This window comes from Myxine glutinosa, chromosome 4 (genome assembly GCF_964187855.1).
Source record: "Myxine glutinosa chromosome 4, kmMyxGlut1.1, whole genome shotgun sequence".
NCBI lineage: Eukaryota > Metazoa > Chordata > Myxini > Myxiniformes > Myxinidae > Myxine > Myxine glutinosa.
This window is the reverse complement of record NC_136264.1, coordinates 52,828,417-52,855,039: the sequence shown is the minus strand read 5'-3', so window position 1 is coordinate 52,855,039 and position 26,623 is coordinate 52,828,417. Positions and strand designations below refer to the sequence as shown.

Below are 26,623 nucleotides of genomic sequence, written 5' to 3'. Positions count from 1 at the left end.
TATTATGTATTATTATGTGAGGGTATTATGTATATTATGTATATTATATGTGTATATGTATGTATGTATATGTATGTATATGTATGTATATGTATGTATGTATGTATGTATGTATGTATGTATGTATGTATATATATATATATATATATATATATATATATATATATATATATATATATATATATATATATATATACATACATATATATATACATATACACACACACACACACACATACACACACACACTAGCTGAGGTACCTGGCTTCGCCCGGGTTGAATAGGAATAAGACAAATATATGATGAAAAGAACATGTATATTTTAGAGCAATATCACAGTACATTTCCTACATGACGTTTTGTCAATTGTCAATTTCTCAAAACCTCTTGGTATACAACATTTCTGGTTTTCTTACTTGGTGCCAAGACATAAAGATTGCTTGGTTTTCCAACCCTCGAGCAGCCCACGTACAGCTGGCCATGGGAAGTACCCGGCATTGCTGGGCGGGGGAAGGGAAGGGAGGGGTAAGGGGAGGGGAGGGGAATGGGGGGGGAGGGGAGGAGAGGGTGGGGAGGGGAGAAGAGGGGGGGAGGGGAGAAGAGGGGGGAGGGGAGAAGAGGGGGGAGGGGGAGGGGGAGGAGGAGAGGAGAGAAGAGGGGGGGGTATGGAGAGGGATGGGGAGGGGAGGGAGGGGAGGGGAGGGGGAAAGGGGGGAGGGGAGGGGGGAGGGGGAGGGGGAGAAGGGGAGTGGGTAGGGTGGAGGGGGGAGGGGAGGGGAGGGGGGGAGGGGAGGAGGTAGGGGGGGAAAGGGAGGGGAGGGGAGGGGGGGAAAAGGGGAGGGGGGTAGGGTGGAGGGGGAGGGGAGGGGAGGGAGGAGGGGAGGGGGGAGGGGAGGAGGTAGGGGGTAAGGCAGGGGCATGGGGGGAAGGGAGGGGGAGGGGGAGTGGAGGGGAGGGGGAGTGGAGGGGGAGGGGGAGGGAGGAGGGAGAAAGGGGGAGGGGGAGGGGAGGATAGGGGGAGGGGGGATGGGGAGGGGAGGGGGAGGGGAGAAGGGGGAGGGGGAGGGGGAGGGGAGAAGGGGAGGGGGTAGGGGGAGGGGGGAAGAGGGTAAGGGGGAGGGGGAGAAGGGGAGAGGAGGGGGGAGGGGGAGGGGGATGGGAGGGGGAGGGGGAGGGGAGGGGGAGGGGGAGGGGGAGGGGGAAAGGGGGAGGGGGAGGGGGAGGGGGAAAGGGGGAGGGGGAGGGATAAAGGGGGAGGGGAGGGGAGGGGAGGGGGGAGGGGAGGAGGTAGGGGGGAAAGGCAGGGGCATGGGGGGAAGGGAGGGGGAGGGGAGGGGGGAGGGGGAGGGGGAGGGGGGAGGAAGGAGGGAGAAAGGGGGAGGGTAGGGGGAGGGGGAGGGGGGAGGGTAGGGGGAGGGGTAGGGGAGTGGAAGGGTGGAGGGGGAGGGGGTGGGGAGAAGGGGGAGGGGGAGGGGAGAAGGGGAGGGGGTAGGGTGGAGGGGGGAGGGGAGGGGGGAGGGTGAGGGAGGAGGGGGAGGGAGGGGGAGGGGAGGGAAGGGGGAGGGGGATGGGGAGGGGGAGGGGGAGGGGAGGGGGAGGGGGGAGGGGAGGAGGTAGGGGGAAGGGAGGGGGCGGGGGGAAGGGAGGGGGGAGGGGAGGGGGAGGGGAGAGGAGGAGGGGAGAAGGGGAGGGGGTGGGGTGGAGGGGGTAGGGTGGAGGGGAGGGGGAGGGGAGGGGAGGGGGAGGGATAGGGTGGAGGGGAGGGGTAGGGTGGAGGGGGAGGGAAGGGGAGGGGGGGAGGGGAGGAGGTAGGGGGGGAGGGGGGAGGGGAGGAGGTAGGGGGGAAAGGCAGGGGCATGGGGGGAAGGGAGGGGGAGGGGAGGGGGAGGGGGAGTGGAGGGGAGTGGGGAGGGGGAGGGGGAGGGGGAGGGGAGGGAGGAGGGAGAAGGGGGAGTGGAGTGGGAGGGGGAAGGGGGGAGGGAGAGTGGGGAGGGGAGAAGGGGGAGGGAGAGTGGGGGGGGAGAAGGGGGAGGGGGAGGGGGAGGGGGAGAAGGGGAGGGGGCAGGGGGCAGGGGGGAGGGGAGGGGGAGGGGGAGAGGAGGGGGAGGGGGAGGGGGAAAGGGAGGGGCATGGGGGGAAGGGAGGAGGAGGGGAGAGGGGGGGGAGGAGGGAGGGGAGGGGAGGGGGGAGTGGAGGGGGAGGGGAGGGGGAGGGGAGGAGGGAGGGTGGAGGGGACTAGGGAGGGGGGAGTGGAGGGTGAGGGGGAGGGGGGAGGGGGAGGGGCAAGGGCGGAGGTGAGTGGGGAGGGGGGAGGGGAGGGGCAAGGGCGGAGGTGAGTGGGGAGGGGGGAGGGGAGGGGGAGGGGGGAGTCAAGTCGGAAGTCATTGTCGTCAATTGAATGTCACATTTATTTTTTATTCCCTGTCAAATGGCATTGGTCCCGCATTCCGAACCGGAAGTCGGAAGTCATTGTCGTCAAAGTTGAAAAATTAACGTTACGAAATACGCTGATGACGTCATAATTTTAAAACCCGAAGGTTTTTTAAACATTTAAGGTGTGCTGTAGTTTCTCTGGGACGTACTGATTCTGAATATGAAGTTGAAAAATGAACGTTCCGAAATACGCTGAGATTTTATTCGAATTCGAATTGCATTAAATTTCAACTGTTGGAAACAATAATTATTTCAATTTCCAACAGTTGAAATAATTATTGTTTCCAACAGTTGACATGTAATGGAATTCGAATTCGAATAAAATCTCAACTACCGTTTATTCGTTCTTGGCGCGAAAAAATGGCGCGCATTTTGTCATTATGTGCGACTTTACGTCACTCCTACGGACGTGAAAACATTTGTTTTCCTTAAAAATATATTTAAAATAAATACAATAGTGTGTCGGACACAAAAGCCCCACTGGCGTGGTGACATCATTCCGCGCACCAAGTGGGCGGTGGCCCATGCCCGAGGGGTAGGCGTGGCCTCATGATATACACCGGGCGCGCAGCCCGGAGCGTGCCAGTGTTACAGTGAGCTCCTGAAATAAAGACGCTTATAAGTTACCGCTTGTCCGCTTCCTCCTTGCTCGCAAGCAGCGCGCGTAACGCCGCGCTTTACTGGTGACCCCCCTTGACGTTGGATCTGCCGGAGTGATCCTTCCACACGCGACGCCATTGCCATGGCCAACTTCATCAAACTTCCCGAATTTTGGGAGGCTCAGGCCGAAGTCTGGTTCGTCCAGGCCGAAGCCCAATTTCAGCTTCGGCTCCTCACCGGCGATGACACGCGCTATTGCCACGTCGTCGCCTCCCTCGGGCCCGGCACGGCCGCTCGAGTTGTGTCCGTCCTTCACCACCCACCGGACGGCCACAAGTACGAGGCACTCAAGCGGCTACTCCTAGCCACGTCCGGCCTCACGGACGACGCACGGGCCGACCGCCTCCTGGATCTCCCCGAGCTCGGTGACACGCGCCCGTCATTCCGAATGGACCATATGCTGTCACTGTTGGGCGACGAAGCCCCCGGTTCTCTATTCCGGGCGCTTTTCCGTCGCCAACTTCCAGCGCAGGTTCGCTTAGCGTTGGCCGGGACCGGGCTAACGGAACCCCGAGCATTGGCAGCCGAGGCGGACAAGTACTTCGCCGCTTCGGACACGCGGGCGAGAGTCGGCGTGGCTGTCAAGGCCCTCGTGGCTGATGCTGCTGATGCTGCTGCTGATGCTGCTGATCCACAGCATCAGCTTATACAGCATACGCAGCATGCTGATACGCACCTCATGACCGCCGCCACGCCCCGCCCACCGCCGCGGCGAAAACCGCCACCGCGGGGAAACCCGCCAACTCCACCGGCCTGGCAGGGCCAGCCGCGCTCCTCCAGCTCCACCACCTGGTGCTGGTTCCACGCCAAGTTCGGCCACGAAGCTCGGCAGTGTCATCCGCCATGCTCCTTCAACAGGTCGGGAAATGCCTGGGCCAGCGCTCAATAGTGGCGATGAGCGCCGGCCGTTCGAGCAGCCTGCTGTTCATAACGGACACCTTCTCCGGGCGCCGTTACCTGTGCGACACGGGAGCGCAGGTGAGTGTCGTTCCCGCCGGCACATCAGACAAGCACGCCGTGGGTGGGGGCCCCGCGCTGCTTGCCGCGAACGGGACGCCCATCCGTACGTACGGAAAACGCTGCCTCTCTCTGCGGTTCGGAGGGCAGGTTTTCCGATGGACGTTCGTCACCGCCGACGTGCCCATGGCACTGCTTGGCGCGGACTTCCTGTGCGCTAATGGGCTCCTGGTCGACGTCAAGCGCAGATGTCTTGTCCAGGCCGAGACGTTCAGCTCGCTCGCTTGTGTGTTGCCCAGCTCAACGAGCGGCTTGCCAAGCGGCTTGCCGAATGGTTCGGTTCCGGCCACGTTGGTCTGTACGCTTCCGGCAGCGGACGCATTCACCCGCCTCCTCGCCGGCTTCCCGGCCCTCATGCGGCCCACCTTCTCGGCGGGGGCCGTCAAGCACGGGGTGGCCCATCACATCCCCACCGTCGGGCCACCGGTCTACGCCCGGGCACGCCGCCTCGAGCCGACGAAGCTGGCGGTGGCAAAAGCGGGGTTCGCTACCCTGGAGCGACTCGGCATCGTTCGGCGCTCAGAGAGCGCTTGGGCGTCGCCGCTGCACATCGTGCCGAAGCCCAGCGGGGGATGGCGACCGTGCGGGGCCTATCGCCGTCTCAATGACGCCACGACTCCCGACCGCTACCCCGTCCCCCATATTCAGGACTTTTCCTCCCGTTTGGCGGGCATGTCCTTCTTCTCGAAGGTGGACCTCATACGCGGCTACCATCAGGTCCCCGTCAGGCCGGAGGACGTCCCGAAGACGGCGGTCATCACGCCATTCGGACTCTTCGAGTTCCTGCGCATGCCCTTCGGTCTGAAGAATGCGGCTCAGGCATTCCAGCGACTGATGGACAGCATCCTGCGTGACTTGGATTTTGTCTACGTCTACCTGGACGATATCCTCGTCGCCAGCACGTCCCGCGAAGAGCACCTACGCCACCTCCGCACGCTCTTCGAATGCCTGGGCCAGCATGGCCTGATTGTGAACCCCGCAAAGTGCCGGTTCGGCGCCACCATAATCGATTTTCTGGGGCACCGTGTCACCAGGCACGGAGCCGTCCCCCTGCCGGCCAAGGTGGAGGCGGTGAAGGGGTTTCCGCGCCCCCGCATGATCAGAGGGCTGCAGGAGTTCCTGGGCATGGTGAACTTTTACCATCGGTTCCTGCCCCGTATCGCCCAGCTCCTGCGCCCCCTGCACGAAGCTCTCCAAGGTAAGCCGGGCAAAGGCGACGTTACCTGGACCGAGCAGATGGACACGGCGTTCACGGGCGCGAAGCTCGCCTTGGCTAACGCCACCATGCTTGCGCACCCGGCGCCCGATGCACCGATCGCCCTCACCACCGATGCCTCGGACTACGCGGTGGGCGCGGTGCACGAGCAATGGGTGCGTGGAGCTTGGCAACCGCTGGCGTTCTTTAGCCGGCAGCTTCGCCCGCCCGAACGCCGTTACAGTACCTTCGACCGCGAGTTGCTCGGGCTTCACTTGGCGGTCAGGCACTTCCGCCATCTGCTCGAGAGCCGTGCGTTCACTGCCTTCGTCGACCACAAGCCGCTGATCTTCGCGATGGGCAAGGTCACCGAGCCGTGGTCGGCCCGGCAGCAGCGTCACCTCTCGGCCGTGTCCGAGTACACGACGGACATCCAGCACGTCGCGGGGAAGGACAACCCGGTGGCGGATTGCCTTTCCCGGGCCGTCGCCCACGCAGTCCACCTCAGCATCGACTATGCCCGGATGGCAGCGGACCAGGTCACGGGCCTCCGCGTCACCGAGGTGGCGTTCGACGGAGCGGGCGCGGCCCTCTTGTGCGACGTCTCCCTCGGGCGTCCTCGCCCCATCGTGCCCGCGGGCTGGCAGCGCCAGGTGTTTGACGCCATCCACGGCCTGTCCCACCCGGGCGCGAGGGCCTCCCAAAGGCTGATCGCCGACAAGTTCGTCTGGCATGGCCTCCGGAAGGCCGTCCGCGGCTGGGCCAGGACGTGCCTCGCGTGCCAGCGCGCCAAGGTGCACCGGCACACCCAGGCCCCGTTGGCCCCGTTCACGGTGCCGGAACGCCGGTTCGACCACGTCCACGTGGACCTGGTGGGACCTCTGCCCCCCTCGCGGGGTTTCACCTACGTCCTCACCATGGTGGACCGCACCACCCGGTGGCCGGAGGCCGTGCCCTTGGCGTCGACAATGGCGGCCGATGTCGCGCAGGCTTTCATCGCCACCTGGGTCGCCCGGTTCGGCGCCCCCTCAGACATCTCGTCCGACCGCGGCCCCCAGTTCACCTCGGAGCTCTGGGGGGCGGTCGCGCAGGGGCTCGGGGTTCGGCTGCACCGAACCACGGCCTACCACCCCCAGGCTAACGGCCTGTGTGAGCGATTTCACCGCTCATTGAAGGCCGCGCTCTGGGCCACCCTCCGCGACGGCGGCTGGGTCGACAGGCTCCCCTGGGTCCTGCTGGGCCTCCGGACGGCGCCCAAGGAGGACCTGCGCGCATCCGCGGTGGAGTTGGTCTTCGGGCAACCGCTGCGGGTGCTGGGCGAGTTCCTCCCCGACTCCACGGCACCATGGTCCGCGGCACAGCAGCGCTCCGCTCTGCAAGAGACCGCCCAGAGGTTCGCCCCGGTGCCAACGGCATTCCACGGGCACCCACCGACGCACGTCGCCCCGGAGCTTCGCACGGCGGAGTACGTCTTCGTCCGCCACGATGCCCACCGGACACCACTGCGGCCCCCGTACGACGGGCCTTTCCACGTGCTGGAGACCGGGGCGAAGCACTTCACCCTGGACATCGGCGGTACTCCTGACCGCGTTTCGGTAGACCGCCTCAAGCCGGCCCACCTCGACGCGGACCATCCACCGCCAGTGGCCCGACCCCCACGTCGGGGCCGCCCCCCTGCGGGCGGACCCCCGGCACCGCCCAGCCCCGCCGCCACGCCGCCCCCCGGTCCTGCACCCATCCCAGGGGCAGCCAGGGGCATCCCACCTGGCATCCCTGCACCCCGGACGCCGCCGATCGCCAGGGGGTGCTTCGGCCGGGTCATTCGTCTGCCCCGCAAACTGGTCCTCCAGGTGCGCGGGAATTCTGGGGGGGCGCGTGTGTCGGACACAAAAGCCCACTGGCGTGGTGACATCATTCCGCGCACCAAGTGGGCGGTGGCCACGCCCGAGGGGTAGGCGTGGCCTCATGATATACACCGGGCGCGCAGCCCGGAGCGCGCCAGTGTTACAGTGAGCTCCTGAAATAAAGACGCTTATAAGTTACCGCTTGTCCGCTTCCTCCTTGCTCGCAAGCAGCGCGCGTAACGCCGCGCTTTAATAGTACATAAATTAACAATAAAATAAGCTAAAAAACAACTTTAAATACAATAAAAAGCACATTAAAAATATATAAATATGTACGTACAGTATGCTGTACGTACGCGCAACCGCGGGATTGGAAAGGGGCAATAGCGCCGCCACAAACTACACCATGGAATTGCAGCTGGCGCGGTTTTTTAAACCATTGATATTAAAATACAGAGTAGCCTATAACCACCAGGATTTTATGCTGATTCCGAATCTGTGTCTAAAACTTTTCTCCGATGTGTAGTTCTTGAGTTATAAGCGGACATCCAGACAGACACACACACACACACACACACACACACACACACACACACAGACACTCCTCCTTTATATATAGAGATATATATATTGTTACGGACACGACTTTGATGTTATGGTGGGCCGAGCGGAATGGCCGCCGTGTTCGCACAAGTTACCCGATTATACTCGAACCTTGGCCGAGTCGTGCTACGCTAAATCAATTGAGGAAAGGACACAACGGCTGGGTTTAAAATGACACGACACCAGGGGTACGGTTCTCAAGACCTCCGGAGGAGGTTATAATATTGCGGAAGGTTAGATTACAAAGACAAGAGAGACAGCATAGAAAGGTGGGCACTTAATTACGGTCTTATAGTAGCCCCGACAGACGACAGATAAACAGGACAAAACTGACTCACAGTTTTGTGAGTCGACCCGGTCAGAATCGACCCGGTCGACCCGGTCGACCCGGACAGAATCGACCCGGTCCGGTTCAAAGATGCGGGGAGGTCGCTCAGCGCTCGGAGGTCGCGACTTGTCTTTCCAAGCTGGGGGCGCATCTGACCTCACGTCCGGTAAGTGGCTGCGCATATCCGGCGGGGAGTGACACGCCCTCGGCTCGTTAGCTCCGCCCCAGATGGAATCGGCCCGCCGCTTCTCACTGGCTGCGGGGGGTTACCGGGCTCCGCCCCTGACGAGGAGCTGACAGCCAGCCCCTTCGTGGTAACCCCGTGGAGCGCATGGGCAATGGCGGCTAACCAAGCCGGAGTGAGGACGCACACTCCCCGCGCCGCGCCGCGCCGCCCCCCTCTGTTGTTGTAGTTGTTGTTGTTGTTATAGTTGTTGTTGTTGTTGTTGTTGTTGTTTCATGGGGAAGATGGGAGGAGGTATGGGGAGGTCCTAAACTCACTACTGGTGCCATACAATCACATTCTGGTGCAACGAAGAGTCAGAATTAATGGAAACGAGTCCTTAACTGACATAGACTAAGAATAACTCGCAAGAGGTCCGAAAGTTGTCTACGTGAGATGCGGTGGACCTGGGCACGACATTTAATGGGGGAAGAAGGGGAAGGTCGGTTCTACAGAGTGTTGTTTACAGACAATGGGACTAGGGAATGGGGGATTGGGGATAGTTGGGGAGTATTGGGGAAATAGGGGAATATTTACAAGCGGATATGGAGGCCAAATCCCATATCCGCAACATTGCACCCTTCTCTACCCTCGGGGCGTCCCGACCCGATAAATTTTTACCTATTTTAGTGTGGCACTCAGATGTAGTTCCCTCTACTATTAACTCTACCCTGAGTGCGACAGTTTTACAGATATTCACAAATGAGTAAATATGTCCCCCTGCGACGTTGCACCCTTCTCCTCACAGAAACACACCCACAGGATAACCGAATCACGGAAAGAATTCGCAAACTAAACATACAGCCGGTAGGGAGCATTATTTACACAAGACTACGATGATATTTACACTACGATCCAGGACCTGTTTTTGGAGGAACACATGCAGATGTTATGCATAGAGAGAGCACGCATGCCAGCATCGATACACCAACCCACGAGTGCTCTGTGGCCTTACGGCCTTTAATAATGTGCAGAGCACCCCTTCCAAGCACCAAAAGCACCACCCCATCACACAGTCAGCACCATCCGGTGCACCAATAAAATGTTTAATGATCATGGTGTGGTGTCGCAGCCGGCCGATGTTCTGCCGCTGGTCTTGCCTTCGTGTGGTGCACTTGGCCTTCGTACTTCTTTCAAAAATAAAGAAAGGCGCCAACCGCGTCCATTTCTTTATTGTGGCTGTCAGGGGGCCAACTATAAGTGGTTCACCTGTATGGCATAGGTGCCACGTTGACCCATAGGTCCATCCACGGGTGGTGCTTGGCCGCAAAAGAACTGCGGTCCATGGTGGGCGGCCACAAACATTGCGGTCCATATGGTGTATCGATCCAGGCAGCAAGCAGCGAAAGTGCAGGCCCACAACTGCGGAGCCAGCACCTCTCTCTCCTCTCTCTCTGCCCCAAAGCCAGATCCTCGGAGGTGGGAGACAAAAGAAGCAGACAAGTGAGTAAGGTGGTAAGGGCGCAAAAGTGCACGCAATGCAAGGTAATGCACACTGGGGGCACATGGGAACCAGGTGAGACAGGTACGTTCCTACCGTACGCCCCCCCCCCCCCACCAGGTAACCTACATGGCCCCTCCCTTACCCCTTACTGTATCCACAAAACACAACACTACCCATAAACATCTACTTTACAAATCAACAAACGTCCCTACTGTCTTCCCCGTTCCTCCCATAAACCAAATTCGTCTGCTCTCCCTCCTAACCAATCAAATTTGCCATTTTCAACTTTCATCAAAATTTGCCATCTCCAACTCAACATCATAATTTGTCATCACCAATTCATCATCAGTCCCTCCTAAGGAGGGAGAGATGGAATCACCCCAATGTCTCATCCACGTCGTGATGCGTCTCACAAATCCTCACAGCAATTCTCATTTCCTGCACACAAAACAAAGAAAACACAGGTGTGGAGTCATCATCATCACCACAGGTAAGTGGCTGCGTATGGTGCGACAGGTTCATCAATCCTAACTATTTCCTAAATGACTTTAACAACTTTACATTACCCGGGGTCTTTCTCCTGCCAAACCATTGGCCCTCTTACACTATGGGTTCTAAAAACCAATTCCCATTGCCCAAACTGTGGTGCTTTTCAATTTGGGGTCTCACTCCCCCGATTCATCTCCCGGTGCCCTCGCACAATTTCTGGGCCGCGACGTGTAGCTCTCCTAGCCGGTCTACCCACCTGCACACCTCCACCACTGCAGTTGCCTCCGAGCTTACCTGCTCCTTACCCTAACCTAACTACCTGGGGAAGGCCCTCTGGCGCTCTCCCCACTCGGTGCCCTCTCTGGCACTGGGCTGCCCGATCCACACCCGGGATCCTCAGGCACCCACTCACAACTACCGGCTCCCAGAGCCCACCTGCGGCCTCACCTGGCCGACATCCTCACAGTGGTGGAGTGCCCAACCAACTACACACACTAACAGGCTACACGCCCAGCCATTTCCACAACACTAATGCACCCATCCACAACACCATTCTGCAACCGCACCACAAATGCCAATATCCAACCACAATTTACCTATACCCTCTACCTAACACTTACACTACCCGCCCCGGGTACTCGTGAAAGGGGTCCACTCTTCCCCCATCCACACCTTCGCACCATGCACACCACTCCGTGCCACTTACTCCAACTCTCTCCACACACCTGTACTTGCACACCTGTGCTCTCACTCTTGGTGCCGCCTGCACCCTTCTCTCCCCAAGCGCATTCGCGCTGATCCACACACTCACTACTCATACACTGCTCCACACACCTGTCCAGTTGCACACCTGTGCAATCACACCTGTTCAATTCTCACACACACGGCATCATCTCAGCTAACTACTCCCCTCTGAAACTTGCGCTTCCCAGTCGTCCCTTTAAACTATTGCGCTCCCACGTCATTATCATCCATACTAATCTACCTGCGTCCCCACTACAGGTATCAGTCACTAACTAACCTTAACGTCACCTAATGTCATCTTCGCTAGATCCCTACACACAATATAACCTAACCCACCCGGGCTAGTTTTCACTGCCATCAACCCCATAAGCTATTGCTCCTTTGCCCCACTATGGGAAGGGTGGCAGGGATGCCACCCTTACCCACCGGGCCCATCGCTCACTACCAATTTTGCACATCAAATTTCACAAATCAAAAATTTGCCAATCACTACCCATCATCTGCCAATCACTACTGCCAATCGCTTGCCAATCATCAAATTTTGTTTTTCTCTAATTTTGGGGCCAAAACACTAACCTCATCACACAGTCTACTCACTAATGCCTCTCGGTGCGCCAATTCCTGTCCAAAGCCCGGCTTCGTAAAGCCGAGCAATGAATGCGAGTTGTTCTGTGCCAGCGGCTGGATACGTCCCGCATTCGGTGCAGGGAAGGAGGCTTACCCGGGCCGAGATCCCACGCACCTTCTCGGCATGGAGCCATCCCATGGCTCGATCTCGACCTGCCGGAATGCCTCAACAAAAAGTGGTCGCCATGACGACCCTTTCTATCGGGCTGCCCGCTCCACCTAGTGGAGCACGGACGCGGCCGTTCAAAGCGAGGCCCAGCACGCACCGAGGGCCCGATTCGGCTAAAAGTCGCTCTAACCTCTAAACCGGTTACCGTCGATGCTTCACCTGGACGCTTACACCCCGCAGCCCGTTCCTTGCTCACACATCCAGCCGTGCCCATGCTCCTCGTACCTTTCCTTACACACCCAGGTACCCTCATTCCACTCACAGCCTTGGTCACACACCTGACCACCGAACACTTTGGCACACATTCGTTGGTCGCACACCTCACCAACACACCTCTTCGCGCCCCCTCCTCTGTCACCTCCTCTGTGACAATCACAGGTGTGCTCTCATTCGCACACCCAACCACGTGCCTCACTACCAATTCCAGCGTGCATTCCCACTCACGCTCCTTGTCACTCTCACTCCTCTCACCACCACTCTTGACAACGCACTCACCCTTACTCTTGACAGCGCACTCTTTCCTCATGCACCTGTCCGTCACACACCTTTCTCGCGCACACTCTCCCGTTACACCCTCTGTAACACTCACCACAGGTGTGCATTCTTCCTTGCCTTTGACAGCGCACTCTTTCCCCATGCACCCGTCCGTCACACACCTTTCTCGCGCACACTCTCGCGCACACTCTCCCATCACACCCTCTGTAACACTTACCACACCGCGCTTCCATGTGCTCCCTCGCACACGCGCTACGACCGACTCACTCTCGCCAGCACCCTCACTCCTTGGCACGCACTTTTTCCTCACACACCCCAGAGTCGGACTTTCTCGCACACCTCCTCTTTCGCACACCAGACCTGTCGCACACTTCACCGACGGCCTCTCACAAACACCCGGGTCTATCTCGACCCCCAAGCTTATTAAATCCCCTGGCGCATCATACGCACGACCATATTGGTCACCACTTACACCGGGTCCTCTTCCTCTTCGCTTCTCCTCCATCACCTGCGAATCCCTCATCCGGTTAATGAGCACATCATCACGATCCAAACACAGACTTTGGACCAATTCTTTTATCTCCTCTTTTATCTCCTTCTTATCCTCTCTCCGTCACTTCTTAATTTCGCTCACCCCTTCTTCCACTTCTTCTAATTTCTGCTTCACCTCTTTTATTCCCCGGTACGTCTCCTCAAGCTCGTCCTCCAAGGCTACCTTGACCGTTTCCATGTGCGTCCTCACCTGCCGGTCCTTCGTCTCCATTACCTCTATCACCTCGTCCAACCTCGTTGTCAGTCCCTCACGTACCATCTGACATTCCCTCTTCGTCGCTACCAAGTCATTTTTTAGGTCATTTTGTGTCGCTTTCAACCCCCTATTACCGCTGTGTTCTTCTTTACCTGGTCCGTTAGTTCTTTTTGTCCCTCCGTCAGCTGTTCCACCTCCTGCGTCAGGTCCTCTATGCCCCCTTGTAACTTTACAGTCCCCTTTCGCACCTCCTTCTCCATGTGCTCCTGACAGTGCCTCACCTCCTCGCGCACTCCTCCGACCTCCTCACTCACTCCTCTTCTGATCTCCTCTCCCATCACTTGCATCTCCTGCCCAGATGCCACCCTCATCTGCTCCATTTCCTCCCTGTGAGCATCCAGTTTGGTTTCTACCCCCATTCTGACCCCCTCTATCTGCTGCCCCATTTGTTTAACTTCCCTTTCCGCTTGGTTCCTCATGTCCCTCAATTTGCCTTCCATGGTGTTTTCTAACCCCTCTAACCCCTTTTGCATCCCTTCCATTTGATTCTCTTGAGCGGCCATTCTGTTTTCTACCCCCATTAACCCATTTCTCACCTCTTTTATCCCGTTGTCTAACCCCTCAAAATTATTGTCTAACTTTCCAAATTTCTTCTCTAACTCCTTAAAATTATTGTCTAACCCCTCACTGGTACCCCTCGCTTCGTCCCTCATTACCCCCATTTGGCCCTCCAATCGCTCACCCTGAGCATCCATCCGGTTCCCCATTACCCCCATTTGGTTTCCCATTACCCCCATTTGGTTTCCCAACCGCTCACTATCAGCCCTCATTCCCACCATTTGGTCTCCCATTTGTTCCATAAGGGCCTTCATTTGCAGGAGGAAAAGGTTCGAATCCACCAGCGGCGCTACCACGGTCGCGGGCGCGGTCGCCGTGGCCATGTGCGAGGCGCCGTTTTGTGCGTCTGCTACCCTCGCTGCTTCGCTCTCCTCACGTCCCTCAATTTGGTCCTGGACCGACCCTGCCTCACTCTCCTCTACCGGAACCCAGCCGACTTGGTCTGCCATAGCGCGACTTTCAAAATTCGGGTTTTTATTTTCGTAAAACAAAATCAAATTTCGCTGTTATAATTTGGAGCGCGGGAAACGCGCTCCGGATCGAATTCTACTTCCCAACACCAAAATGTTACCCTAATGGTACAATTGGTGTTCCAAAATTTGGGCCTAATAAATTTAGTCCCAGGTCCGAATCCGACACTCCTGACACCAATTGTTACGGACACGACTTTGATGTTATGGTGGGCCGAGCGGAATGGCCGCCGTGTTCGCACAAGTTACCCGATTATACTCGAACCTTGGCCGAGTCGCGCTACGCTAAATCAATTGAGGAAAGGACACAACGGCTGGGTTTAAAATGACACGACACCAGGGGTACGGTTCCCAAGACCTCCGGAGGAGGTTATAATATTGCGGAAGGTTAGATTACAAAGACAAGAGAGACAGCATAGAAAGGTGGGCACTTAATTACGGTCTTATAGTAGCCCCGACAGACGACAGATAAACAGGACAAAACTGACTCACACGGGGATTGATGGCAAGGAAAGGCGGGTAGTCGATGGCTCAAGGTGCACTCTTGGCTCAGGGACAGAATCGACCCGGTCCGGTTCAAAGATGCGGGGAGGTCGCTCAGCGCTCGGAGGTCGCGACTTGTCTTTCCAAGCTGGGGTAAGATTCCATCTGACCTCACGTCCGGTAAGTGGCTGCGCATATCCGGCGGGGAGTGACACGCCCTCGGCTCGTTAGCTCCGCCCCAGATGGAATCGGCCCGCCGCTTCTCACTGGCTGCGGGGGGTTACCGGGCTCCGCCCCTGACGAGGAGCTGACAGCCAGCCCCTTCGTGGTAACCCCGTGGAGCGCATGGGCAATGGCGGCTAACCAAGCCGGAGTGAGGACGCACACTCCCCGCGCCGCGCCGCGCCGCCCCCCTCTGTTGTTGTAGTTGTTGTTGTAGTTGTTGTTGTTGTTGTTGTTGTTTCATGGGGAAGATGGGAGGAGGTATGGGGAGGTCCTAAACTCACTACTGGTGCCATGCAATCACATTCTGGTGCAACGAAGAGTCAGAATTAATGGAAACGAGTCCTTAACTGACATAGACTAAGAATAACTAGTAAGAGGTCCGAAAGTTGTCTACGTGAGATGCGGTGGACCTGGGCACGACATTTAATGGGGGAAGAAGGGGAAGGTCGGTTCTACAGAGTGTTGTTTACAGACAATGGGACTAGGGAATGGGGGATTGGGGATAGTTGGGGAGTATTCTGATAGTGGGGAAATAGGGGAATATTTACAAGCGGATATGGAGGCCAAATCCCATATCCGCAACAATATATATATATATATATATATATATATATATATATATTTATATATATATTTACACCAACCATAAGTACATGAAAGCAATGAAACGAAACTGTTCCAGAAGTACCATGACAAGCAAATTACCAAAAGAAACCATTAAATTTATACAAACTACAAAAATATTACCAGTTGACTTTCATGAACCTCACACAACCTTTCATGACACCAACTATTGGTAAATTCATCAAGATTGTTTACATTCTGAGAGAAACAAAACTCAATTTTAAGTCTCGCTGACACGAGGGCATTGAAAAACAACATGACATTACATTCCCCGACAGGTTTACCGTTCAATTTCTCCCTTCTTGAGAGATATATTGCCAGCTTGGCTGTTGCAACAAGAAAACTTGTAAGTATGTTTTCCTTATACTTGACTTGGCATTAAAGCTAAAAATAAAAGAATGCAAAGAGAAAACAACATTCATTCTGTGTGACAAAACTAAACCACTGAAACAAAGGAACCAATCACACAATTAATGAAGGCGTGGAACACGTCCTCCGCACATGTGCAGAACGGGCAACATGATGATGTAGGAGAGAAATGGTTTATTAACTTATTGGAGGGGACTATCCAGTGAATCAGTCTCCATTGGAGATCACCAGATCTTTTACTTACGAGCTTGCTATACATGGAGTCCCATACAGGTTCAGAGGGGGGTCCCACAGGCAACAGTCTCTTCCACCGGATTACTCCATTTAGCGGCATATCCCCCAGCAGTAACTTGACACATGAGTTGTATAACTCTTTACTGGTAGTCTCTTGAAAGGGGCTTAACCCCATGTCAACCGGGGGTTAGTCTTCCGAATTGAAGTGCACCAATAACCCAGGAAAAACCTACTCATCATGCAATGGTTCGAGCTCGTGGGTCCAGCATACTCTCAGCCGGAACCCTATTCGTATTACCTCTCTCAACATTTTTGCAGTCACTCTTTCCGACCGAATTCCTGCTAGCTCAGCTATTTCTCGAGCTGATTTCCACCCGCAACCTGAAACATGCAGGAGGTGCCATACTTTTGTGATGCCAGAAATTATGAAATGCTGGCAGAGGTCCCTACTTTTGGACATGTTAGGAAAATGCCGATTGCAGAACAAAGGCTCTTGTGCAAACATGTTTACATTATAGGTTTCTTCTTGACGGCACACTGACAGGCTCTGCCAAGCATTCAACACACTGATAAAAAAACAGGAAGAGGAGATGTGTCAACTTGTTGAAGCAGGACCAAGAAACATTCGCGGCCATATCCAAGCCCGCCTGTTTGCCACAAAACACTCCAAGATAGCGAACACCTTCATTCACCTACTTTAAACTTGCAGGAAGGTGTATTTGGTGGGGCTAGCTCCATTCCAGATAAATTGTTCCTGACAAATGGAACCCATAAATAAAGGTTTGCTCTTTTCCAAGTTGCACTTCAAAGAGGAAGCTAAATCAAACAAATGCAGGCACTTAAGCCCCTGTCACACCTTGACGATTTAGCCAGCGTATGCCGACGTATCAAAATTGAGTGCTGGTGTGAGTCATACGCTGGCATACGTCGACAAATTTTGTGCATGCACGAAATTTGTCGACCAGCTCGGCGTACTACGACGTATGCCAGCGTGCTTCAGCGTGCTCTTAACGTAGCCAAATTTTTCATACGTCGGCATACGCTGGCTAAAACGTCAAGGTGTGACAGTGGCTTTAAATAAGAGCTGCAATGTCGTTATTGTCTTTAACAAGAACTGAGACATCATCAGCATACGCTGATATGACAACTGAAGGGTATTTAGGAGATATAATCACTCCAGAAACGTTATTCCTTAGTAGCACGAGAAGTGAATCCATTACAAGGGTGAATAGTAAGCAGGAGACAGGGCAACCTTACCTTACCCCCCCTTTGAACCTGTATGGGAGAACAAAGCTCATTATTCACCTTAACTAAACTGAATATATTGTTGTACAATAAAGCAATACAAGTCTTGAAATTATCTCCAAATCCACAAGCTTCGAGCACATGATTCAAAAAAACGTGATCGATGCTATCAAAAGCCTTTTCTAAATCAAGAAAAATTATACCAAACGCCATTATATGTTAATGTGGTTACTGTTGGTGACGTAGGCATGTGCATCATCGCTATTGCGCATGCGCAGCCTGGCAGTTCCGGTGTCTTGTCCTCTTGCCTCGTTATCCGATAAAGTGTGATTATTAAAAGCTGATGTAACAAAGCTTAAACGTGTTTTAGTTGGGCATTCGCTCTGAAGGAAGGAGAGGCGTTTACCTTTGCTGGCGGTGGCAGCGTCTTCGAACCCATTCGCCCGCTCATTCAACAACCGACGACGAACGAACTGGTAATTCCCGCCTCATTCCACAGGAGCGTTTTCACACAAAAGTGACCAACCAGGCAGAGGAATACTAATCTGGATAGCACGGGCTTTGTCATTCCGTCAGCACACAGTGTAAAACATGGCAAATGTACACCGGGCACCAAGACAATTTCCTGACCAAAGAGGTTGTACGTATATGCCCGACCACCTACCCGAAACAGTCGAAGAACTCCGCACTCCCAATATGGTGGCGGCACATCGGGCTCCCAAACAATGGAGACTGACGAAGAAGGAAACATTTACGTTTTTCGAGAACTGGCAACAAAATGTCCAGTATAACCTTTCTCTCGACCCAAACTTTTCATATTTTCTTAGCGACGGCGTCACATGGGGACAGAAAGCCACGGTTCTTCCCTTTGGGTTGAAAAATGGTCCTGCTACGTTTCAACGATTAATTAATAAGCGTATTGCAGACCTTGAGGGGGTGGAGGCTTATCTGGATGATGTCATCATCCACAAAATGACAATGGAAGGTCATCCTAAACAAAGTCATGCATTCTTCAAGAAATTGACCGAGGCAAGGTTTACCATCAACTTAGCTAAGAGTGAGTTTGTGAAAGCACAGGTGGTATTCCTAGGCCATGTAGTAGGTCAGGGTCAGGTGCAACCAGTGACAGACAAGATAGAAGCCATTGATCGCTTCCAAATTCCAAAAGGGAAGAAGAAGCTTATGAGATTCTTGGGTATGGCTTGTTGGTACCGGCGGTTCTGTAAGAATTTTTCTGACGTGGTAGCCCCTTTAACGAATTTGCTGAGGAAAGAGACCAAGTTTGTTTGTGGTGACAAATGCCAGGCTGCCTTTGCCCAAGTCAGAGCGATATTGATGAGCTCTCCTGTCCTTGCAACACCGGATTTTCGAACAACTTTCAAGTTGGCCATCGATGCAAGTGATGTGCGGGCTGGGGCAGTTCTATTACAGGAAGATGGTGATGGAGTGGATGACCCGGTGTGCTACTATTCAAGGAAGTTTGACAGACATCAATAAAATTATGCCACTGTGGAAAAAGAGAACCTTGCTCTCCTGCTAGCTCTCCAGCATTATGAGGTGTATCTGGGAACTACTAGTTTGCCTATAAATGTTTTCACTGATCACAACCCCTTAACCTTTATTCAAAAAATGAAAAATAAAAATCAGAGGTTGATGAGATGGAGCTTGTCTTTGCAAGAGTTCAACTTGGAAATTAGGCATGTAAAGGGCAGAGACAATGTAGTCGCCGATGCTTTATCCAGAGTGAATTAACCTTGAGGATTCCTGTGCGTCGTTTGGAATTTTTGTTGTTTAAGGGATTTGGTCAGCCATCGTTTTGCTTTGTAGTTTTATGGGTGTGAATATTACTTTTGGTTGTTAAAGATACTTTTTGTCTGGAAAGAAAGTTTTCACCATGTTCAAACTTTCTTCCTTGAAGGTGGAACACCTGTTGTGATTGTTACGGATCCATGTCTTCCACCTTTGTTGTTATTATATACTTGTAGAATATTTTTAGTTTCAGGTGATATTGTTGTTAAGATTTTTGTGTGAAATGGAGATGACTTTAGTAAAAGGTAAAAATAAATGTTTGTGAAGGAAAAAGGAAAACGCATCAAAGGAACCAGAAGAGGAGGGAGAGAGAGGAGGAGAGAGTGAGTGAGTCACATCGAGGCTGTGAGTGGACTTTTGTGATATTGGTCGTGAATGAGTTGAGGCTTCCCGTAAAGGTGATTGCCCGCAAGATCGTCATATATTGCGAGTGCAATTAAACCTGCATCTCAGGTTTTTATCACCAAGTGTGAGTCATTGTTGGAGGGAGCCAGCGCCTCCATTACAGGCCGATACGCAATTTTGTCCTTGAAGAGGCTGTCAGCTTGGTGCATCTTGTTTTGTTGTTGGGATTTCCATATCGATCTCATCATGTGGATTGCCGTCGGTTTCCATAATCGGCTCAATTCCCATATCGACCTCTCACCTCGTAACTCCTCGTTGGCCGCCGTGCCGATACCTGCCTGTTCTCGTCGTTCTGCACGGCTTCAACCAGCGTGGAGATTAGTGCATGGACTTTGGGGAATGTTACATTCCACTCACGTTTGGTGTATTGTGAGTTTATTGCTTTGAGAGCATTGGGGGAATGATGGTACCATCACATGTATTGTTCATTTGATGCAAGTGACATTTTCATTGTACTTTCTTGAATAGTGTTATTATTGTGTATGTGAGAGTTCTTTATACAATTACTTGCTTTGTTTTACAATTGCATTGGTGTGGTTTTACCAGGGTTTATTAGAAAACGCAAAATAACAAATCTTTCTGCCATGTTCCCTTTCGAGACTCTGAGGTGCACCGTAACCAGGGTTTGAGGAGGAACACGTAGCAGTAACAACAAATGTAAAGATTGGCCCATTGCATTTGACTAGCATAATAATGCAACAAGCATAACAATACAACACACATAATAATTAATAGGCCTACTGTATCACACGTCTCCAATAACCATGTTGAAAATCATAATGATTATGGGTAATGGGGGGGGGGGGGGGGAACTGGGAATATATATCCCATGACACTGTTGTTGTTGTTGTTGTTAAAAGGAGAAGGTTGAGGGCTTGCATGGGGAAAACATGGGATTTGAACGACAATCTATGACAACAGGTTCGAAGGTACAGTTCAAATCACCCCCGATACACACACATTGGTTTAGATCAACTGTCTGCAGGTGATTAATCACAGAAGCAAAGAAAGCTTTCCGTTCTGAACTCTCACGTTGAATGTACACGTTTTACTCTCACTCGGTGCGTACACGTTGAATAATGTGAAATTGAAATTGTTAACCACCAGTTCGAGAGAGCTGAACCGGCCTTTAACAATCTCCTGGAAGAGGATTGACTCAGGTCTAAGTATGAAAGTAACACCTGCCGAAAGAGATGACAGGTTGCTGAAAAAGCACTGTCTCCCTATGTAATGTATCAGGCCGGGAAGGCAGTTTGAGTGCACCATCGGTCTTTTATTGCGCAGCCAGGCAAAACACAAACGCCCAGCGTAGGCCCAACTTCCTCTGCCATGCAGTATGCCCCGCCTCTTTTATGACCGCACTTCCGGTTAATCCCATGCAATAATACATAACATCTCCCCCCTCCCATTAACAGTGAAAATGCATACTACAAGCATGCAAATGCTTACAAGAATGCAAACATACAAAATTGCAAAATTGCAAATGCAAAATTGAATGCAAAAATTGAATTGAATGAAATTGAAAATCGAATGCAAAATGCATACAAGAATATGAGCTACAAGTCAAGGCGGATAGACGCCTTTCGAACTCTGGATGATCGTCGGGGTGCAAAGCCGCCACACGGCCCCACTGATGGTGCTGCAACAGCGTTATGGGGTTCAGCCTCAGGGAGTGGTACAGTACTATCTGCGGCAACAATGTCGCTGTTCACAGGTTCAGGAAGTGGCGATATATAATTTGTGAAAATGACAGGATCACAGGACCGATACCGGACATGATCAAGGTGCCTCCGGACGACTCAATTGTCCTCTAGTTTGATAACGTAGGACAATTGTCCCTCATTTTTGTGAACCCGCCCTGGTAACCAAACCATTCCATGACCAAAGTTTCTCACAAACACCGGGTCCCCGATCTTTATAGAGCGCTGTACAGCATGTTTGTCATGGTGAAGTCTCTGTTTCCACTGATTTTGATACACGACCGACACCACATCTGGTCTTGGACAATCCAGTCGTGTACGCAAACGTCGTTTCATCAGCAGCTCAGCTGGTGTCACCCCTGTTGTTGTGTGGGGAGTGATGTGGTGAGCGAAAAGCACACGTGATAGTCTGGTCTGAAGGCTTCCGCCGGGTATCTTATTTAGACCAGACTTGACGAAACTCACAGAGCTTTCAGGTAGTCCATTTGAAGCTTGATGGTGTGGGCTCACAAACTTGTGAATTATACCATTCAGGCGGGTGAATTCAGTGAATTTGGAACTTGAGAAACAGGTTCCATTGTCCGTGACTATTAAGCGTGGCAAACCATGAATGGCAAAGCACTGGCGCAGCCTCTTTATGGTAGGGTGTGAGGTTGCTGTATGTGTTACATAGGCGTCGATCCATTTAGTGTGAGCATCCGTAACAACAAGGATCATACGGCCTTCGATGGGTCCAGCATAATCAAGCTGAATCCTCTGCCATGGTTCAGTGGGCCATTCCCAGGGGTGTAATGGTGCCTTAGCAGGGGCGTTTCGACTGCTTTGGCATGGATAACAATGTTTCACACACTGTTCGATGTCAGAGTCGAGGTGAGGCCACCAGACATAGTTCCGTGCCAGCGATTTCATTCTTACAATGCCTGGATGACAATCGTGAAGCTGATCTAAAATCTTTGTGCACAAGTTTGGGGGAATGACCACGCGCCATCCCCACAGCAAGCAGCCATTCTCGACACTTAGTTCATTTTGCCTGGCCTTGTAAGAATTCAATTCAGGGTCAGCATCGCGTAGAAGGCCCCACCCATGCCCAGTAGCATGAATGACCTTGGAAAGACGTGGGTCACGCCTGGTGTAGGTCCGTATCTGTTTGGCATCAATTGGGTTGTCATTCAAAAAGACCATCAGAGATATCACGCTGCCAGGTACAGGGGGGTCAAACACTGTGTCCGGAAGTGGTAGGCGACTCATGGCATCTGCATTTTTTTTTTTGTTTTGTATACTGAATCGAGGCTCATAAAGAGCTAACATTTATCTCACAAACAAATCAACCAGACAAACAAAACATAAAAAGAGGGAGCGGAAGACAAGATGGGGAGAGATGGGGAAGCACACAAACACAACATCCGAGAGCAGGGAGATGCGTGGAAGGGAGAGGGCCCGGGGGGAGGAGGCGTGGGAAAGGGGGGGGGGGGAGGGAGAAGTACAAAACACAAGAACACCAAGGACTTCCAGGACAGAAGTTGGTATTTCAAAAAAGTGGAATTGGGGTGAAATTAGCAGGGGTAGCAAAGATCAAGGTTTTGGATGGGGGAAGATAAGAGATGGTGGTGAACAGCTGTTTTAAAGACCTGGAGGGTGGAGTGGGATTGAAGAGAGTGAGGGAGTTTGTTCCAGAGGCGGGAGAAAAGAGGAATGAAGGAGTGAAGGTGGGCAGAAAGTCTTGATTTTGGCAGTTTAACCATAAGAGGGTTGCAGGCAGATCTTGTGCGACCTGTAGGAATATTTGCGGGACAGAGCCCAGAGAGAGCTGGGGGGGCAAGGCCAGAGAGGAGTCGGTAGAAGACGGAAAGACCACCAACGTGCCTGCGGTGAGTGAGTGAGAGGCCCTTGGAGTTAGCTTCATCGCGGGAGATTCGAATGATTCTGAATGCTTTGGTTTCAACAGCGTGAAGACGAGCTAGGTGTGAGGCAGGAGCACCAGCCCAGAGGGGAGAGCAGTATTCCATTGAGCTGCGGATGAAAGCCTTGTATGTGGTGAGGAGCTCAGTTGTGCCAAGGAAGGACTTCGCACGACGGAGGATGCCCAGTCGGCGACTGGCTTTGGAGGCCAGATTTGAAAAGTGGTTTTCCCAGGAAAGATCATGGCAGATAGTGAGACCCAAAAGCTTGAGTGACAGAACTTCTTGGAGAGGATTATTCAGAAAGTGGATGGGAGGGTTGTCCAGTCGGTCTTTTCGGAGAGACATCGTAAGAGTGTGAGATTTGTCAGGATTGAAAGACATGTTCCACTTGTTTGCCCAGTCTGTGATTTTGTCCAGGTCTGCAGAGAGTGAGGAGGCTGCAGACTGCCAATGTGAGGGATGATGAATGGAGCGACAGAGAGTAGAGTCATCAGCAAAGAGATAGAGAGGATTTTCAAGAGAGTCAGAGAGATCATTGATGAAGACCAGAAAAAGCACAGGGCCCAGAACACTGCCTTGGGGAACTCCAGCCTGAACAGGAAGAGGAGATGAGAGAAACCCATTCAGGGCCACACGTTGAGTACGACTAGAGAGGAAGTCCGCCAGCCATGCGTGGAGATTTCCATTTATACCAAAAGAGGAGAGTTTGGTGAGCAGAGCGGGGTGCCAGACCGTATCGAAGGCACGTGAAATGTCAAGGGAGACTGCTCTAATTTCCTGTTTGGCATTGAGGACCTCCATCCATTGTTGAGAAAGCAGAAGCAGCATGTCCAGAGTGGAGTGTCCAGGTCTGAAACCGAATTGATGATCAGAGATCAAGCCATTGGAGAAGAGGAACGATTTCATATCTGAAGCAATGATGGATTCCATGACTTTGCTGATAATTGGGAGAAGGCTGATTGGTCTGTAGTTGCTGGGATCTGTTTTTGCACCTTTTTTGTGCAAAGCGGTGATGTTGGCAGATTTCCAAGCAGATGGAAGATGACCTTGAGCAAAAGAGAGGGAGAAGAGAACAGAGAGAGGGAGTGAAAGAGCGGAAGAACAGGATTTTAGGACCCGTGGGCTGATGCCGTCACGTCCAGTTGCAGAATCAGAGTCGAGGGTTGACAGAAACTTTTCCACCTTGTCAGGAGGAAAGGACACAGAGTCCAGGAGCAACTGGGTACGACTGGTTACGGTGGGTACAGAGAGGGATGGGTTTTGGACACAAGATTTAAGGCAAACACAGAGTTGAGGCATTCAGCTTTTTCATGTGCGGAGTCAGCCGTGTGGCCATTTGAGGTGAGGGAGGGGATTGAGGGGGAGCAAACACCAGAAACAGATTTGACCAGACGCCACCAGGATTTGGAAGAGGGAGACAGATAAGAGAGTTCGGTCCTGAGAACGGAGAGATATTGTTTCCTGGCTCTCCTGAGGGTGGACACACACTTGTTTCAGGCTTTGTGAAAGGAAATGAGATTTCCTTCCGTTGGATTTGCTTTCCAGGAGACGAAAGCAAGTTGTTTCTGGGCAATAGCCTCACCACAAGATATCGTGTACTGAGGGTCTGGCAGATAGGGCAGACGGGAGGAAGGGTATGACAACTGAAGACGAGATGGGATAAATCTGTGCATGAGAGAGAGCAATTTACTTTGGAAGAATTCCCAGGATGAGTTGATGTCAGAGGCGGTAGAGATGGGAGACCAGTCCAGATGATTGATGGCTGCTTGAAGACCGTGCCAGTTGGCCTGACTGAAATGCCAGACTCGACGACGCTGAGGAGGCTCTCTGAGAATGGTCAGAGAGATGTCCACTTTAACAAGCACATGATCTGAAGAGCGGATTGGAGCAGAAGAAGAGCAGCAGACATTTTCAGGGAAGTTAGTCATAACCAAGTCCAGAAGAGAAGATGCTCTGTTGACTGAGATCCGGGTTGGGAAATTGACAGATTGTGTCAGTCCCAGTGAGTCACAGAAGTCCTTTGCTGAAGAGCCATGGCTGGTGAGAGAGGTACCCACACCCAGCCAACTGGCATGGTGACAGTTGAAATCACCACATATGAGGAAGAGAGAGTTGGGATGGGTAGATAGAAGTTGGTCCATATTATCAGACAGCGAGATGTAGATGGAGTCATCACTGTTTGGTGGACAGTACAACACACATATGAACAAAAGGTGGGAGCGAAGGGGAAGCTGTAGCCAAAGGTATTCCTGGGGGTGAGGTGGAGAGAGGGCAGAGCAGGGCGAGTGAGGAAGAGAGTTTTTTTTATAAAGACAGCAACCCCACCTCCAGGACGAGGCTCAGGTCTATCATACCGGAGGAGGGAGTGACCTGGGAGAGATACCAAGGAATCAGAGACATCATGAGGGAGGAAAGTTTCTGTTAAGCAGATCACATCTGGTTTGTCAGAAGCAACCTGTATGGAGAGATCAGTCAAGTTTGAACGAAGGCCCCGGATGTTTGAGGTCCATACTGTTAAGGAAGAGGAAGGGGGAGCATCGGATACAGAACAGGGGGGGGGGAGCGGTAGGGTAAGATGTGGAAGAGGAGGAAGAGGTAGGGAGAGCTGTTGAAGGTGTGTCAGAGATTACAGAATAACTTGGAGAAAGGGAAGAATGGGGCGGACAAAAGGTTTGATGGTGATTGGGTGAGGCGCAGTGAGGTGTTATTTGAGGAGGGGGAAGAGTGAGGCAGAAGGTTGAGGGAGATGAAGGTGAAAGTTGGAAGGGGGAAGAAGTGGGGAGGATGCTTTGAGGAGGGGTGAGAGGGGAGTCTAGGAGGGGAGGAGCGAGGGAGAGTCTCGGAGGGGAGGGGTGTGGGGGGAGTTTAGGAGGGAAGGGGCAAGGGGGGAGATTTGAAAGGGATGGGTGATGGGGAAGATTTGGAGGGGAGGGGCCAGGGGGAAGATTTGAAAGAGATGGGTGATGGGGAAGATTAGGAGGGGAGGGGAAAGGGGGTAGATTTAGAGAGGAGGGGGGATGGGGAAGTTTTGGAGGGGAGGGGCAAGGGGGAAGATTTGAAAGAGATGGGTGATGGGGATGATTTGGAGGGGAGGGGCAAGGGGGTAGATTTAGAGGGGAGGGGTGATGGGGAAATTTTGGAGGGGAGGGGTGATGGGGAAGTTTTGGAGGGAAGGGGTGATGGGGAAGATTTGGAGGGGAGGGGCAAAGGGGTAGATTTTGGAGGGGAGGGGTGATGGGGAAGTTTTGAAGGGGAGGGGTGATGGGGAAGATTTGGAGGGGAGGGGCAAGGGGGAAAATTTGAAAAAGATGGGTGATGGGGAAGATTTGGAGGAGAGGCACAAAGGGGTAGATTTGGAGGGGAGGGGTGATGGGGAAGTTTTGAAGGGGAGGGGTGATGGGGAAGATTTGGAGGGGAGGGGCAAAGGGGTAGATTTGGAGGGGAGGGGTGATGGGGTAGGTTTGAAGCGGAGGGGTGTTGGGGAAGTTTTGGAGGGAAGGGGTAATGGGGAAGATTTGGAG

The 26,623-nt window shown here is 53.0% G+C and overlaps 1 protein-coding gene across 1 annotated transcript in view; it reads right to left on the bottom strand.

The window, feature by feature from the left end:
• LOC137425744 (transient receptor potential cation channel subfamily V member 6-like) overlaps positions 1-21,278 on the bottom strand; it is a 105,819-nt gene extending 84,541 nt beyond the window's left edge. The window contains exon 1 of the mRNA XM_078775220.1: positions 21,272-21,278. Coding sequence (XP_078631346.1) covers positions 21,272-21,278 — 7 coding nt within the window. The remainder of the gene's footprint in view (positions 1-21,271) is intronic.
• Between the last annotated feature and the right edge of the window lie 5,345 nt (positions 21,279-26,623).